At 54.5% G+C, this 16,016-nt stretch overlaps 1 protein-coding gene across 4 annotated transcripts in view; it reads right to left on the bottom strand.

Annotated features, from left to right (window-relative positions):
• DNAJB6 (DnaJ heat shock protein family (Hsp40) member B6) overlaps window positions 1-16,016 on the bottom strand; it is a 62,237-nt gene that overhangs the window by 29,077 nt on the left and 17,144 nt on the right. For 3 of the 4 annotated variants that reach the window (XM_059172399.1, XM_059172400.1, XM_059172401.1), the window contains exons 2-5: window positions 9,559-9,650; window positions 7,874-7,983; window positions 4,974-5,030; window positions 4,320-4,430 (exon numbers count right to left, since the gene is read on the bottom strand). In XM_059172399.1, coding sequence (XP_059028382.1) covers window positions 4,320-4,430; window positions 4,974-5,030; window positions 7,874-7,983; window positions 9,559-9,623 — 343 coding nt within the window. In that variant the 5' untranslated portion in view covers window positions 9,624-9,650. Of the gene's footprint in view, window positions 1-900; window positions 1,228-2,269; window positions 2,375-4,319; window positions 4,431-4,973; window positions 5,031-7,873; window positions 7,984-9,558; window positions 9,651-16,016 lie in introns of those variants that run through there. The other variant, XM_059172402.1, reaches the window with a different exon arrangement.

The raw sequence follows: 16,016 nt of genomic DNA, 5'->3' as shown, positions 1-16,016 counted from the left end.
CAAGGGCAAGCGCTCCCAAGGCAGCACAGGGACGTGCGGCCACGTTCTTCAGGAAAATGTGACCCAAAGAGCCAGTCCCTCCCAAGAGGAGCAGCGGGGAAGCCAGAGGGGCAGCAAGAGGCAGCACGACGCTGGAAACCAGCCGGACACGTTACGTGTCCACGTGGACTGTCAAGTCTTACGCTTCACCTTCTTTCGCAGGACATGTGCGTGGACACACGAGTGTGGCACTTCATCCCTGAGGAGTGGGGAGGCACCCGCGCCTCTCACCTCTGCCTTCTCTACCTTCTTCCAGCACATCTCGCTCCGAAGGCCTCCCCCTCTCTCCCCTTCCAAAAGGGGCTGCTTCTAGAGTATACAGACAACTCTCCGGGGAAAGCTACTTTACAGGATGGACTGTGGCCCTCCAAAATGGTGTGGAATCCCAAAGCCCCAAGCCCTTGAGTGTGACCTTTTCCAGAAGGAAACAGGGTCTTTGCTGATGATGAGGTTAAGACGAGCTCAGTAGGGTGGGTCTGAATCCAGGAGTGCCGCGTCCCTAGGAGGGGGACATCTGGACAGGGACACTCTCGCCAAGGGGGCCAGTGTGCAGACATGGACGGACCATCTGAGGGGGCTGGAAGAGCTGCTCCCTTCCAGGACCTGGTTCCACACTCCTGGCCTCCAAAGACCAGGAGGCACCATTTCCTCTTGTCGGCCCCCAAGCCTGGGGGACTGAGGCTGCCCGAGGCCACCCAGCGGGCCTGGAAGCACAAGGCTTCTCGCTCAAGGTGCGCGTGGGCCTGCGGGAGCCCCCGCCTCTCCTCCCGGGGCCCCAGCCCTTCTCCACTCCCCGCTCCCTCCAGGACCGCTCCGCTGTGCTGTCTGAGCAAGGACGGTCTCAGGCACTGGTTCGTAACGCACAAACGTTTTATTCCGCTCATGGGCCCGCAGGCAGCCCCTCCGGCTCCGGCCCGCTGTCCTCGCTCAGCAGCTCCGCACACTCCTCGCTGAGCTCCTCCACGTCCCCCGCACTCGCCTCCTCCTCGCTGGACACAAACTCCAGCTCCTCACTGAGCAGCTCGCCCCGGCCCCGGCTACAGCCTTCGCTGGGCTCATCTTCGCTACAGACATCCAGCTCCTCGCTGGAGATCACATCCAAAACCTCGCTGTCCTCCTCGCTCGCCGCGTCTTCGGCCGAGTCCTCCGACCCGGGCTCCAAGTCCTCACTCGCCACCTCCTCGAAGCCTGGGAGAGCAAAATGACGGGCTCACTACGTCAAACGGACGTCTGGGTCAGAACAGTCTGCTACGACCCTCCTGGCGGGAACACCACTTCCCTCCAAAAGCCCGCTGGCCCCGCGCGACAGGCCTGTCCCTTCGCGGCTACGGCCGGTGCGCAGACAGGGCTTCCAGGACTGAGACCGCGTATGAAGGGAAAATGGGCTGAACAGAATGGGCCCTCAGGAAACAGCTTTAGGTGTTGAAGCTTGGCTCTTACTAACGTGAGAACAGAAGTAAATAAAAATACTCAGTATACCGAGACATTCTTACAAACGACAGTCCTGCTGGGGCTTCTAATGACTGTAAGACATTAGTGTTCTCTGACCTTCTCCGAACTCGGAGTCACTGGGTCCGGTAAAAGCAAACAGTGACCCGGACTCAAATGAACGCAATCCCTTCCACTGCACGCTTGGACGAGAGCTCATTCTGGTGTGCCTGGGAACGGATTCTGTGTGTGGGAACGGATTCCAACAAGATCAGCTGCCCGCAAAGGTAGGACCCGCACCCTCAATCTGCAGGCCAGGGCTCTGTGCGGGTTTGGGAACCCAGGTCAACTGCCTCTCCGGGCGGCTGTGGTCATCGGGGTACCGGCATCAGCCAGGCCCCAGGCCCAAGGGCTCTACCTCCCCAGCAGTTCTCCCTGGGGCGTTCTGAGGCCCGGCCCTGTGTACAGTCGCCCAGAGCCCCTCACTTCTCTGTCCTTGCCACTGGCTCGCTCGTGAGTTCTTCCAAGTTCTGTCCATCTTCATTTGGAGTCAGACATGGGATTTTATATTCTGATACTCACGAAATACAGTTCAGAGCGTCTCCCGTTTTGACCTACTCATCTCAGAGGAGAAGAGCAGAGGGAGGGAGGAAGGGTGAAAGCGAGGACTGAAGTTCTGCACCGCTACGAACGGACCTCACAGCAGGGCTGAGGGGAAACAGCGCCGACGCTGGTGGCCCACTGCGAAACCATGGCCGGGGCGGCCAGCCCCAGCCCCGCGTGAAGACCCGACTACACGTACCCCCAGCAGGCTGAACCGTTACTTCGTACATGTAGTAGCCGTGCAGCAGCTTCTTTTCCTGTGTGCAAATCCTTAGAGCCTGAAAATGGAAGTCCCCTAGAACACCTACAAGAATGGATTGAAGAAGTGTCACTCTCGCACCTGGCATGGGGAACACAGAGGAAACGCCCAGTCTTAAAATCTGAGCAGCTCTGCCTCTAAAACCAAGGGCCCGGAGTCTACAATGACAGCAGGATTAGTTATCGACTGAACAGGACTCCGAGTCCAAAAGAAGAAATTTCTGCCCAAGTGTGCACATGTCCACATGTCCACAATGCCCGTGAGCTACACGTGCACATCAAGATTTCTGTACACACACACCCCTCACAACCTAGAACATGTCAAGCCCGGAGACTCAAGCAGCTTGTAGCGGGTACAACACTCTTCACATCCTCTCCTACACCCAATTACAATCGCTACACCTCCTTCTCTCTAGAGTAAGTGCTCAATGAAAACCATTCCCGACTCTTTTCCCAAGGAAAACAAAATCTGGCTACAATTCAACCACTAAGGACTCCTTCCCAAAACAAACCATGAAGCAGTAAGTCAGCTTGGCCTGAGGCGCGGGGATGAGCCTGCTCACTGCTCCCCCACCCCATGTGCGCCAGGAACCCAAACCCTTGGGGGCAGAGGACCCTCGCCTGGCCACCAGGAGAGTCCCCAACACTGCGCTGCTCCCGCCAACACAACACATGCGAGTTCGCGAAAGGTTGTAATGAGACACAGTAGTTTTAGCACAGGAAAAGACCATGAATTCTTTGTCTTCTTACGTTAAGATCTGTTAGGTACATGAAAGCCAATTAACCAAGAACAAACAGATGCACCTCCCATGTTAACAGGGGCCTTCCCAGTCCATGCTCTGCGGCAGCAGGATAAAGCTTCGAAGACCACGCTCCTCTTCACCCCTAACTGAGCCTCACTGTGACACCTGTGGGTGAGAACACTAATCCACACTTGTCCACTACACGGCTATTCCACAAGTACCCCCCTCCCTCCGTCAGCAACTCTCCCCAAGTCAGGCCACACCACAGTTTAAAAAAAATATATAGCTCTGAACCCTCATCTGAAGTAAACTCCAGGGCCACAGCATCTCACAGGCCCCAATACCTACCGGACATGGCGGCGAATTACTCTTCTTCATGCCCAGGATGGGCAAGGGTCCACTGGTTTCTCCCCCGTTATGTGCAGCAGAACCTCTCTTCTGGCTTCCCTCGTGGAGGGACGCAGGTGATGCTCAGGCTCTCCAGCCAGGCTCCAGGCCACAAAGGATGGAAGCACAGACTGGGGACCCCCAGTGAGCCAACACAGAAATGGCTGTGGCTGGACCTGGCGCGCTCCAGCCTCCGAGCTCCCCGGCACCCCGGGGCCGCTCTGGCAGCCGCGGACAGGGAGCTCTCAACAGGCGGCGCGCACCTGTGCCCCCCCACAACTTGCGTCAGAGACACACACGGGAACCTGGCATCAGGCATCACTGCTAGGAAGTGAGGTTGGCGGGAAAATCCGTTCTGGAAGACACGGCAGTTGAACGAGCAAAGACTACTCTCCGCCACGAGACCGGCCTTACTCCAGAAACATCCTTTCTTTTCACCGACTGTGACCTCAACAGTCACAGTGCGCCACAGTTAGAAAAACAAACCGGGTTTACAGAGCCAATATCCTCTGAACAAGTCTGCTTACAAGGCCCAGTGTCTACCCAGAACAACTCGGGGCAAATGCACGTAGAACTCCGCGCTCAACAGCCAGCAGCACCTCCACTCCCCCAGCACCTGCATCCTCACCACTGTCTAACTGAGAGACAAAAGGGAGGTCAATGAGAGCCGGACATGTAAGAAAACAACTACACTCACGCCTTTACTGTTTTCACATACGAGGCATGCATTCAGAAACCTCTGCCAGAGTAGACAAACGGGTTTTAGAACCCCTACACTGCGTAAACAAAGCTGAACCACGGGGCGCCATGGTGATGAACAGAAAAGGAATCATGGACATGCCCACAGAACAATGAACTTACCAAAGAAGTCAAATGAAAATGGGTCCCTTCCACCAAAAAATTCCCTGAAGACGTCATCTGGGTTACGGAATGTGAAGCCGAACTCAAACTGATTGTCGAAATGAATCCCTCCTGCAAGATGAAACAGAGCTTTCAGTCTGTGAATCCTTGGTTTTGCGGCTACTTCCTTATCCACAGAACATCCTGTAAATCGGGCTCATACACCATGGGTGCCTCATGGCCTGCAGCTGGTGGGGACACGCGAGCGTGGCCTTTGCGCTCTGGAAGGGCACAGCGTGGCCACCAGCCTGTCTCACCGTCTCTGCACCTGCCATCCACACCCAGGAGGCAGTTTCTCTTCTGTGGTGAAGCATCCTGTACAAGGGCGGAAACATTCACTCGTGCTCGTCAACCCGGTCTGTGCTCAGGCTGCGGCCTTCAGTCAACGCCCGCCGTCACGGGTCGTCTCATCAAACACAAGCACCCGTGTGAGGCCACCACCACAGGCCGTCAGGGGTGTGCATACCATCTGTTCTCTAAGCCCTGTGGGTATCCCGACCCAGTATCACGTACTGATCCGGGAGCACGGATGGCAGAGCAGGGCCCCCCCAGACTCCGCATCTACAAAGTGCTTTGCTCAGTACAAAACCAAGAGAAAAATCAACATTTACGTACCTCCACCTCCATTTAACCCTTCTTTGCCGTATCTGTCGTAGATGTCCCGTTTTTTGGCTATAATTAAAAAGGAGAGTCATTAAAGACCAAGTTCCTTTCCCCTCGATTCACCAAAGCATTTCCAGATTGTAAACCAAAGAACCAATGCAGCTTTCAAGGTTTCAGTTCAAGAGTCAGACCTCTCTTACTTCAAAAAGGGAAAGCGGGAAAATCCAAGTACATCTCCTTAAAAACAAAAAATTTTTTTTAGTAGTAGAGAGCTTAAAATGTGATTATAGGGATGCCTGGCGGTGGGGGGGGGGGGGGGGAGAGAGCCTCAGTCATTAAGCCGCGGCCTTCGGCTCGGGTCATGATCCCGGAGTCCTGGGATCGGGCCCCACATCGGGCTCCTTGCTCAGCGGGGAGCCTGCTTCTCTCTTTCTTGCTCTGCGCCACCCCACCTGCCTGTACACGTGAGCGCGCTCGCTCTCCCGCTCTCTCTGACAAATAAATCTAAAAAAAAGTTATAAAAAAATCTAAAATGTGGTTATACATACTAAAGTATTTCTTTCAGCCTCCTGTGCACAGAGCGTGCAGCTCACACATATATTAAAATCACACTGCACGTTATAAAAACTACTCCAATTCCAGACGTGTGCCTTCTTATTACCAGGTCCAATTGGGGGGATAAGATCTGGGGCGTGGAAACAGGATGGGGCCTCGATGGGGCAAGAAATCGATGTACTAAAAGCCAGACAAGAAGCTAACTCTAACCCCACAGGCTTCATCCCCTTGGAAGAGCAACAGTCCAAGCAAGCCTTGGTGAGGGTCTGCTGTCCTATTTACCTTCTAGAACGAACAGCAGCACTGCAGCCCTGGATGGACAGGCGCCTTCTTTTAATGCCATGTGTTTACCCCAAAACATCAGGTTCTACCAAATTGTGAGGTAAAACAACAGGAGTTACGGGGAAACCGTGCGCACAAGCAAACCACCAAAAGCCAGCTTCTGGCAGCCAGAGCTCTAGTAAGAACGGGACCCACCGCTGGGAAGGGAAGCCCCGGGCCGCCGGCTGCAGAAGACCACAAGACCATCGCTCGCCCTCCGAGGAGAAGGGGCAGAGAAGAGCAACGCTGTCATCTTGATGAGAAGGGCAAGGTTCCCTTCCTGACAAAGATCAAGTCTGAATTCCATTTTTTGCTTTTGTAAAACCACGTGACTAAAATGAGAAATAATTTGGGATCAGTCCCCGATTTCTCCCACGTCCCGCAAGTGCTGGTTCGGCACAAACAGGGACCGGACAGCAAGAGACGGCGCGGAGGGCCGCGGGGCCGCCTGTCGGTCCGGTCCAGGAAGCCGCTGGCACGGGCGCCGGGGGCTCAGCGGTTCGCAGCCCCCGCCTGCAGCTCAGGTTGCAGTCTCGGGGTCCAGGGCTCGAGTCCTGCCGCAGGCGCCCTGCTCGGCGGGGAACCTGCTTCTCCCTCACCCCACTCCTGCTCTTGAGCTTTCTCTCAAATAAAATTTAGGGGAAAAAAAAAAAAAACTAAAGTTTCTCATTTTAAGACCTTAATGCTATATTTTTTAAAAATTACAATTATCGGGCGCCTGGGTGGCTCAGTGGGTTAAGCCGCTGCCTTCGGCTCAGGTCATGATCTCAGAGTCCTGGGATCGAGTCCCGCATCGGGCTCTCTACTCAGCAGGGAGCCTGCTTCCGCCCCCCTCTCTCTCTGCCTGCCTCTCCATCTACTTGTGATTTCTCTCTGTCAAATAAATTTAAAAAAAAAAAAAAAAATTACAATTATCAATGTTTACGTGTTTTCTACTAACAGTTACTACTGAAATAAAACATCTGGGACTTCCTTTAAAGTAAAAAAGATGTATTAACAGACAAAACAGGGATGCTCACGTGTTGTTAGTAGTAAGGAGGAGCGTGGTTGCATGGAGTTCTCTCCAAAATCAAAAATGCCTTTCACGGGACGCCTGGGTGGCTCAGTCACTTAAGTGCTGCCCTCGGCTCAGTCTTGATCCCAAGGTTCTGGGATCAAGGTCCACGTCCGTTTCCATGCTCAGCGGGACAGCTGATTCTCCCTCTCCTCCCCATGTGTATTCTCTATTTTTGTCACTATCTTTCTCTCAAGCACATTTAAAAAAAAAAAAGCCTTTCTCTAGTAACCCTGAGCACATGAGGACACACTTGGGGCAGGGCCCAGGCCCGGCAGCCAGCGAGGACTCCTCCATCCTGGGTACCTGGGAGCTGACTCACACCAGCTCATTCCGTGCAGCTTCCTGGCGAGGCGGCGTCAGCAGATTCCCGGTTTCTAACAAAGCTCCACGCCGCTCTCCCAAGCCCAGGTCCCTCTCACACTCTTCTCCACCACGAACCTGCAGACTGCATCAAGCTCACCTTCCGCCTGACTAAGGAGACCAGGCTAACAGATGGGGACTCTCAAAAGCCTGTGCTTTCCAACACCGACGCTCTGGAGCTGGGGCAGGGAACAGACACCTCAAATTTTGGAAGTCTACAGCTCAGCCAGACATTCCCAGAAACAAAGGAAGTCCTTGCGCACAGTGAAAACCATCAACAGGCCCGCCACGTGAGGTGAGTGGGGCAGAGAGCACCGCACCACCATCAGATCATGACCACTGCCACCACGTGGTGACCGAGATGGATTCCTATGCCCTGATCTGTCCCGTCCGTCCTCAGAACAGGCTGCCATCCTGTTTAAAACAGCCATCACAAAAGAACGTGCGAGAAGCCAGGGTGCTCACAGCACTCACGGGTAACGGTGTCGAGTATCTGCCAGGAACAAGACTCAAAGCTTCACAAGGAAAAGAAGGAATGTCTTTTCTCAGGGCCCGAAACCTCAGCCAGACACATCCACCGGCCCTGGGGAGAGTCCGAGCTCTGGGCAGATTAACTCACCATCTGATAACACCTCGTACGCCTCAGCTACTTGTTTGAATTTTCTCTCTGCCTCTTCTTTATTCTCCGGGTTTTTATCTGGATGCCACTTCAGTGCCAGTTTCCGGTACCTTGAAGAGAGTCAAAGGACAGTGGTCACACCCACGTGCAGAAACCCAACGGCCATGGAACTTTACGGGGCTGAGGAATGGATACGGAGCGCGAACTCGCGAGATGCATACCGATTTCCGCAGTGGAACCTCCCTCGCCCACTGCAAAAGAAACCGGCTCTCCCATCCACCTCACAGGCGCAAAGCAATTGCTCGACACACAGGCCCGTGGACACACGCGAGGGCCAATGCGCACAGGGTGCGTGGACCACGCAGCAGCAGGAGCACAGCAGAGAGGCCAGGAGCTCGGAGCAGGCCCACCTGCCACCCCGCTCATGCCCCGGGCGCCATCCAGAGAGAGCCCTGCTCCGCATCCAGGTCTCACTGGAGACTCCAGAACAGTCCCGGTGACAGGCACGCACACACACACATACACACTGCTCCCTTCGACTAAGCTCAACATCAACACCACCTCCGGGGTGGGGACTGGACGAACAGAGAAGAGGCGCGCCCCTCAGAATCCAGATGAGACCGCGGAACAAGGCAGGCCTCCTGACATCTGACAAGGGGACACAAAGCTGCTGTGGCTCAAATTAACCACAGCATTTTCATCAACAACCTCCGGCTGGCCCTCTTAAAATCTGGTTAACGCTGGACTCTCTACAACACCAAGAGACTTTATTTTTCTACCACTATGGACCCCAATAAGCCGTAAGCAGACCACAAGCCCTAAAGCATCACGAATCTTCACAGTAAGAACGGAGAGTGCACGGACAAGACAGAGTGTCCGTTTGCACTAGCTGCTGCTGTGCAACAAGGTTCCACAGGAGGATGCAGGTGCGTGCTGTCTGTCCAGGTTTTGTGAGAGACCGCTCAGCTCTTCCAGGCTCAAGGCATGCGGCATGGACCGTAAAGCACCCCCCCTCCCCGTGGGCCTGGAGGCCGCAGCCGGACTCACACCAGAATGAGCACCACGACCCGCAGGCCACATCACTTGGAGTGGGGGAAGAAGCACACGGCCGTGACTCAGACCAGACCGGACTGGAGGTTTCTCAGAAGACACGGGAGGGAGAGCACCACACAGTCACTCCTCCAACTCAGGTTTTCCTGATCGCTGCGCACGCAAAGCCTAGAGTCCACAAAATGGACCGGGAACATGCACCACCACACAGCTTTGCTCATTAAAAATAAAAAGCTAGGACGGCTGGGTGGCTCGTTCTGTTAAGCGTCTGCCCTCGGCCGGGATGGTCGAGTCCCACGTCAGGCTCCCTGTTCAGCAGGGAGTCTGCTTCCCTGCTTGGACTCACGCTCGTTGTCAAATAAACATCTTAAAAAATAAAATGAAATAGGGCACCTGAGTGGCTCAGTCGTTAAGCATCTGCCTTTGGCTCAGGTCACGATCCCAGGGTCCTGGGACTGAGCCCCGCGTCAGACACCCTGCTCCCCCCTCTGTCTCTCATGAATAAGTAAGATCTTCAAAAAAAAAAAAAAAGGGTGTTCTGTTCCATGGCCCTGATTTCAATAGATTAAAAAGTGACAATATCCAAGGACCAGCACGAAGCCAAGATTTATTATTAAATAAATACAGTTACTTACGCCTTTTTAATGTCCTCGGCTGAGGCATGTCTCTGCACGCCTAGAACCTCATAGTAATCCACCATGTTTTAACAGGCTGCTGGAGTTGAGTCCTGCAATGAGAAATCCATGGTCAGTGACAGGACGGCCAAGGTCTGGTTCTCTGTGAAAAAGAACACAGCGGCGGGGGTGGGGAAGGGGTCACCTCTCCAGAGCACTAATCCCCAGCCAGTCAGGCTGGGCCCTTGTCTGGAACAGATTCCAAGACTTGTGCCCTAAGACTCCGCTCTGTGTGGGAGGATGAGCTCTGAAAAGCAGCCTGAGCTAAGTAAGGCCGGGGTGGGGGGGGGGGGGAGACGGACTGGGGGACCGGGGTGGACACCCGACCACCCGCTGACGGGCTGGCGCGCCAATGCGGTTTTCCAACACGGGCAGTGCTAAAGGAGCTCTGGCCACCTCCTCCTCTCAGTGCGTTCCTGGGCCAGGCATTGGGCAGGACTGCACAGCCACCAGGATGAACACACCGTCCCTGCAACGTGCGAACCACACAAAGAACAGTGAGGAAGTGACGCACCCCCCCCCCCAAGTCCCTGGGGAAGCAGCAGGAAAGGTCTGATTAGACACCTATGAGAGCACCTTCACCCTCTGGCTTAAAGTCCCATCCAGCCACGAAACAATCATGGCCCTGCCGTTGACACCAACTGCAGAGCGCCCCGAGAGCCCACGCCGGCGACCTGCCTCACCCAGGTCCGTGTCACTTCACGGGCAAGACGGTCAGACTCCGTTCGCTTCGGCCACCTCTAACAGGAGGGCCTTGGGTCCCACACACCAGGGATACATTTCCCTCTATGAGAATCTAACACATTCCCCTCATCCAACCACTGACGAGACTCCCTAGGAGCAGGCCTAGCCTGCAACGTTGCAGGCGGACTGCAGCAGGGGAGCAGGGCCCGAGGCAGCCTGATCTGCCCACACCTGAAGCTGGGCTTTCCGCCGAGTCCCCAGAAACTCAACTATCAGACCCAAGAGACAGTCTTCCCGAGGCCACCATGCCAAGGCTCAGTGAGGTCTAAGGTTAATAATGCCACGATTACCAATTTCCCACTGCTCCAAACAAGACGCAAACACAGCTGTTGCCAACGTTTGGAGACCAACCCACAGGGGACAAAATCCAGTAGGACGTCATGACTCAGCATCTACACGTACCACAGCCGAGCATTTATATACAGAAACCCCGTATTTAGAAGGGGGTGCCTCAACGGCTCGATCAGATGGGCAGCAGGCTTTGGTCTTGGCTCAGGTCAGGATCTCAGGGTCATAGGACTGAGCCCCACACCGACTTCCTGCTCAGCCAGGAATCCGCTTGGCCCTCCTCCCTCTGCCCCTCCCCCCCATCCATGCTCTCCCAAATAATCTAAAAAGTAGTAATAAAGGGTCAGAAGAAGCACATGAATTCGGGGCACCTGGGGGGCACAGTCAGGTGAGCATTCTTCTGCTCAGGCGATGGTCCCAGAGGCCCAGGATGGCGTCCTGCGACTGAGTCCCGCTTCAGGCTCTCTGCTCCTCCTTCTGACCCTCCCCTCTCACGCTCTCTCTCATTCTCTTACTCTCAAATAAATCAGTAAAATCTTTTTTTTTTTTTTTTAAGATTTTTTTTTTATTATTTATTTATTTGACAGAGAGAGAGATCACAAGCAGGCAGAGAGGCAGGCAGAGAGAGAGAGGGAAGCAGGCTCCCTGCCGAGCAGAGAGCCGGACGCGGGACTCGATCCCAGGACCCTGAGACCACGACCCGAGCCAAAGGCAGCTGCTCAACCCACTGAGTCACCCAGGCGCCCTAAGAAAGAGAAAAAGAAAAGAAAAGAAACCCACTTGCTACTAGTCCACAAGCTCAACACAAGAAAACCAAAACCACCAGGGGATGGTCTATGACAGACCCACCACCCTGAGATACCTAGAAACATCGAGTGCAACCCACGCGTCTGAAGAAGCGGAGCTGTCAGAGAGAGGCTCCCGTGCCAGGAGCCAGCAGGGAGGGGACCCAGAGGTGGCCCTGCTGTGCCGTGAAAGGGGTCCTGTGTTATCAGGACTGGAGTTGCTTTTGGCCGCACTGAAGACCCACATGACGCCCCCGACCACTGTGGCTCCCGAAGGGCTGTAATTAGGGGAAGGGGGGGAGAGACCCTCCCCGGCCCGCTGCGGGGAGAAGGGCGAGGCCCCCCGCTGCACTGGGGTCTCCTTGCCTTCGTCGTCCTGCAGTGCTCCCCACTGCACAGCGACCAAAGCCAGCCGGGGCCGGGAGGCCAATGCAGGTGTCCCTGAGCCCCGAGTGGCCCTCCAAGCCAGGTCACATGGTTCCTGCAGGGAACACAGTCCCCGCTCTAGAGGAGCTGGCAAGCTCCATGAAGAGGAGCCTCGGGAGTGAGACCACCACTGAGAATCGGAAACAAAAACCTTGAAAGGGATCATACTTTGCATTTAAAAAAGGCATTCAGGGCGCCTGGGTGGCTCAGTGGGTTAAGCCGCTGCCTTCAGCTCCGGTCATGATCTCAGGGTCCTGGGATCAAGCCCTGCATCAAGCCCCGCATAGGGCTCTCTGCTCAGCGGGGAGCCTGCTTCCCTCTCTCTCTGCCTGCTTGTGATCTCTGTCAAATAAATAAATAAAATCTTTTAAAATAAACAAATAAAATAAAATAAAAAAAGCATTCAGGGGCACCTGGGTGGCTCAGTCCGTGAAGGGTCTGCCTCCTGCTCAGGTCATGATCCAGAGGCTGGCATCGGGTCCCCTGGGGCTCCCCACTCGGTGGGGGGGGGTCTGCTTCTTCCTCTGACCCTCTCCCCTCTTATGCTCTCTCTCAACTCTCTCCCTGCCTTTCAAATAAATGTGTGGAAGTATCTTGTCTAATCATCCTCAGAAAATCAGTTAATTAAGTTAGCATTCGTAAAATAACCACGACAGCCACCCGTTCCGCACATGGTTGTCATCAGTCTGGCCATTTAAGACCGGTGAAACAGAGCTGGAGGGAGCTGCTGCTGCTGCTCAAGTGAGACCCAGGAAGCGGTCCAGGACCGTGCAGGCGCCGCAGGGGGTCAGGAGGCCCAATCCCAATCGGAGGAGAGGCCGGGAGCAGTGGGGAGATGGGGGCCCAGAGCCACATGGCTCAGCTCCAGAACAGAGAGAACCACGGCCCGGTCAGCTCCTCCTGTCCCCGGCTGGACCGCAGCACGACAAAGCCGCTGAGGGTGTACAAGAGGAGGCTGTGATCACGTCCACACTGTAAACCGACCACCGCGAAGGGGAAGCTCCATCACCGGAGACACGTCCCGTTTCTTTCGAAGGCGAGAACATGCTCTCTCTTAGCAAATTCCACGTATCGGGCACATGTGTAAGCGGCGGTCAGTGTGCTGCACCGCAGGTCCCCAGACCTCACTCGGAGCTGGACGTCTGCACCTGCAACAGACGCCCTCCCACTTCCCTCCCCAGCCCCGCGGCCAGCCCTCCACGCACGCGCCGTGTCTACGGAGTTCGACTCCCTTGGATCCCACACACGAGGTCCCGCAGGATTTATGTCTGGCTTATTTCCTGATGTCACTCCTCCAGGTTCATCCACGCTGTCACCACCACCACGGTTTCCTTCCTTCTAAAGGACAACTAGTACTTGGTTCCCCAGGGTCCTGTGGTTATGTATGGGGCGCGCAGAGTCGCGAGCTGTCCCGCCGGCACGGAGGGGACGCCGACAGGCCACCTGCGGGGGTATGGAAGGCACACAGAGAGGGACACACACCAGAGAAGGTGGGTCGTAGCTGCAACGTTAAGACCCGAGCTCACAGCAACGGGACCGGGTGCCGGGAGAACTGGGGCTGCGCTGCCCAGAGGCACAGCCGTGCTGCGACGCTCCTGTCCTGGCGGGTCGTGCCGTCAGCACGGTGGTGAAGGCTTCGGCCACTAGAAAAGCCGACCTACAGCATGTTCTCCCCCCAGGAACGACAATGTGGCCAAGGGAAGGCGGGGCACCCGGGGAGGACAGTGCAATCCAGAAACGTCTCCAGTCAACCCCGTCTCAACAGGCGCAATCCTTAGTGTTCCCCAGACAAGAGCACATTTAACTCAAACACCTCAGTAAACACAAGAACTGTAACTAAATGAAGACTAAAGATATGCTAAAAGTCAGTTTTGTTTTTCCAGTCTGACATACAACCAAACCTAGCGCTGTACGAGTTTAAGGAACACACTGTGCATAGTAATTCCACTCAATTCTTTTAAAAGCGCCACTGTTTCCAAGCGATAGAAAAACACTCCAAGGACATGAGAGAGGCTCAAGGCAAACACCAGGGAAGTTTCCAAGAACCGCGATCGGGAACCAGGCACAGCCACAGAACAGAACCGCGATCGGGAACCAAGCCTTCCTTCAGAGAAGAAAAGGGCAACGACACGGCCTCAGAACCTCCAACCGAGAACAGCATCACAAGCCAAACACCACCTTCAGGACGCCAGAAGCTGCGGGGTAGGCACCAGCGGGAACCGGGTACCGAGTTCCGGGGCAGGAGGGGAGACAGCCGTCGCCGCAGACGCTGCAGAACCACGCAGAGAAAAATGCTTCTCAAGACGCACTTCAGATCACGCAAAACATAATTATTAAGACTTACAAATAGGGACGCCTGGGGACGCCTGGGTGGCTCAGTTGGTTAAGCGGCTGCCTTCGGCTCAGGTCATGATCCCAGCGTCCTGGGATCGAGTCCCACATCGGGCTCCTTGCTTGGCAGGGAGCCTGCTTCTCCCTCTGCCTCTAGCCTGCCACTCTGTCTGCCTGTGCTTGCGCTCTGTATCTCTCTCTCTCTCTAACAAATAAATAAAAAAAAAAAAAAAAAAATCTACAAATAGGGACGCCTGGGTGGCTCAGTTGGTTAAGAGCTACCTTCGGCTCGGGTCATGATCCCAGCGTCCTGGGATCGAGTCCCACATCGGGCTCCTTGCTCAGCGGGGAGCCTGCTTCTGCCTCTGTCTCTGCCTGCCTCTCTGTCTGCCTGTGCTCGCTCTCTCTCTGACAAATAAATAAAATCTTTAAAAAAAAAAGAAAAACTCGGGGCGCCTGGGTGGCTCAGTGGGTTGGGCCGCTGCCTTCGGCTCAGGTCATGATCTCAGGGTCCTGGGATCGAGTCCCGTATCGGGCTCTCTGCTCAGCAGGTAGCCTGCTTCTCTCTCTCTCTCTGCCTGCCTCTCCATCTGCTTGTGATCTCTCTCTGTCAAATAAATAAATAAAATCTTTAAAAAAAAAAAAAGAAAAAAGAAAAACTAAAGAGGTGCCTGGGGGGCTCAGTCAGTGAAAGCATCTGCCTTCAGTTCAGGTCATGATCCGGGGGTCCTGGGATCGAGCCCCGCACTGAGTCCCCATCAGGCTCCCTGCTCCGCGGGGGGCCCACTTCTCCCTTTCCCCACCCCCTAGCTTGTGTTCCCTCTCTCACAGAATGTCAAATAAATAAAATCTTTTTTTTACATCAAAAAAATAGAAGATACATCCACAGTCACGTCATTTAAATGAACCTCCTGTCACGGACATAAACTAGGGCCCTGCAGCTAACAATCAGAAAATCCCAGCTCCTGGGGCCCCTGGCTGGCTCCGTCAGCAGGGCAGGGGACTCTTGTCGTCAGGGTTGGGAGTCTGAGTCCCACACTGGGACCTTAAAGTAAGATCCTTACAAAGGAGAAGGGGAGGAAAGGAAGGGAACAGGGAAAGAGAGAAAACTCATGTTCTTACCAAACAGGCCGATTTGGCCAAGCAAAACTTGCAAACGTCTAAGCTCTGGAACGCTTATGAAAACAACGGAATAGAAACAGAAAACAGTATCACAAAACCAGAACCGAATGACAGGAAACAAACCTCGTTTTCAGAAAGCCCTCGGATGGAAGATCTCCTGAAGGAAATCAAGTTATATTTAGGTGAAATGCATCCATTTGATCACCTGATGGAGAAATTTAAAAAAGAAAGTATAACCTCAAATACAGCAATGTAAGTTCTAGACGCTGGAAAGTTAAGAACTCCGAACAGATCTCAGTAAGACTTGCCATCTAAGGGGCACCTGGGTGGCTCAGCCGTTAAGCATCTGCCTTGGCTCAGGTCATGATCCCAGGACCCTGGGATCAAGCCCTGCATCAGGCTCCCTGCTCCCCCGGAAGCCTGCTTGTCCCTCTCCCACTCTGCCTGCTTATGTCCCCTCTTATGCTGTGTGTCTATCAAATAAATAAATAAAATCTTAAAAAAAAAAAAAAAAAAAAGACCTGCCACTTAATGACATAGAAATAGGGGCTTCTGGGCAGCTCAGTCGACGTCTGCCCTCAGCTCAGGTCGAGATGCCAGGGTCCTAGGATGGAGCCCCCATCAGGCTCCCTGCTCAGCAGAGAGCCTGCTTCTCCCTCCCCCTGCTGCTCTACCTACTTGTGCTCTCTATTTCTGTTAAATAAACAAATAAATAAAATCTTA

The sequence above is a fragment of the Mustela lutreola genome, chromosome 4 (assembly GCF_030435805.1).
Source record: "Mustela lutreola isolate mMusLut2 chromosome 4, mMusLut2.pri, whole genome shotgun sequence".
Taxonomy (NCBI): Eukaryota; Metazoa; Chordata; class Mammalia; order Carnivora; family Mustelidae; genus Mustela; species Mustela lutreola.
The sequence above is the reverse complement of the archived record's forward strand: the minus strand, read 5'-3'. Positions and strand labels throughout refer to the sequence as shown.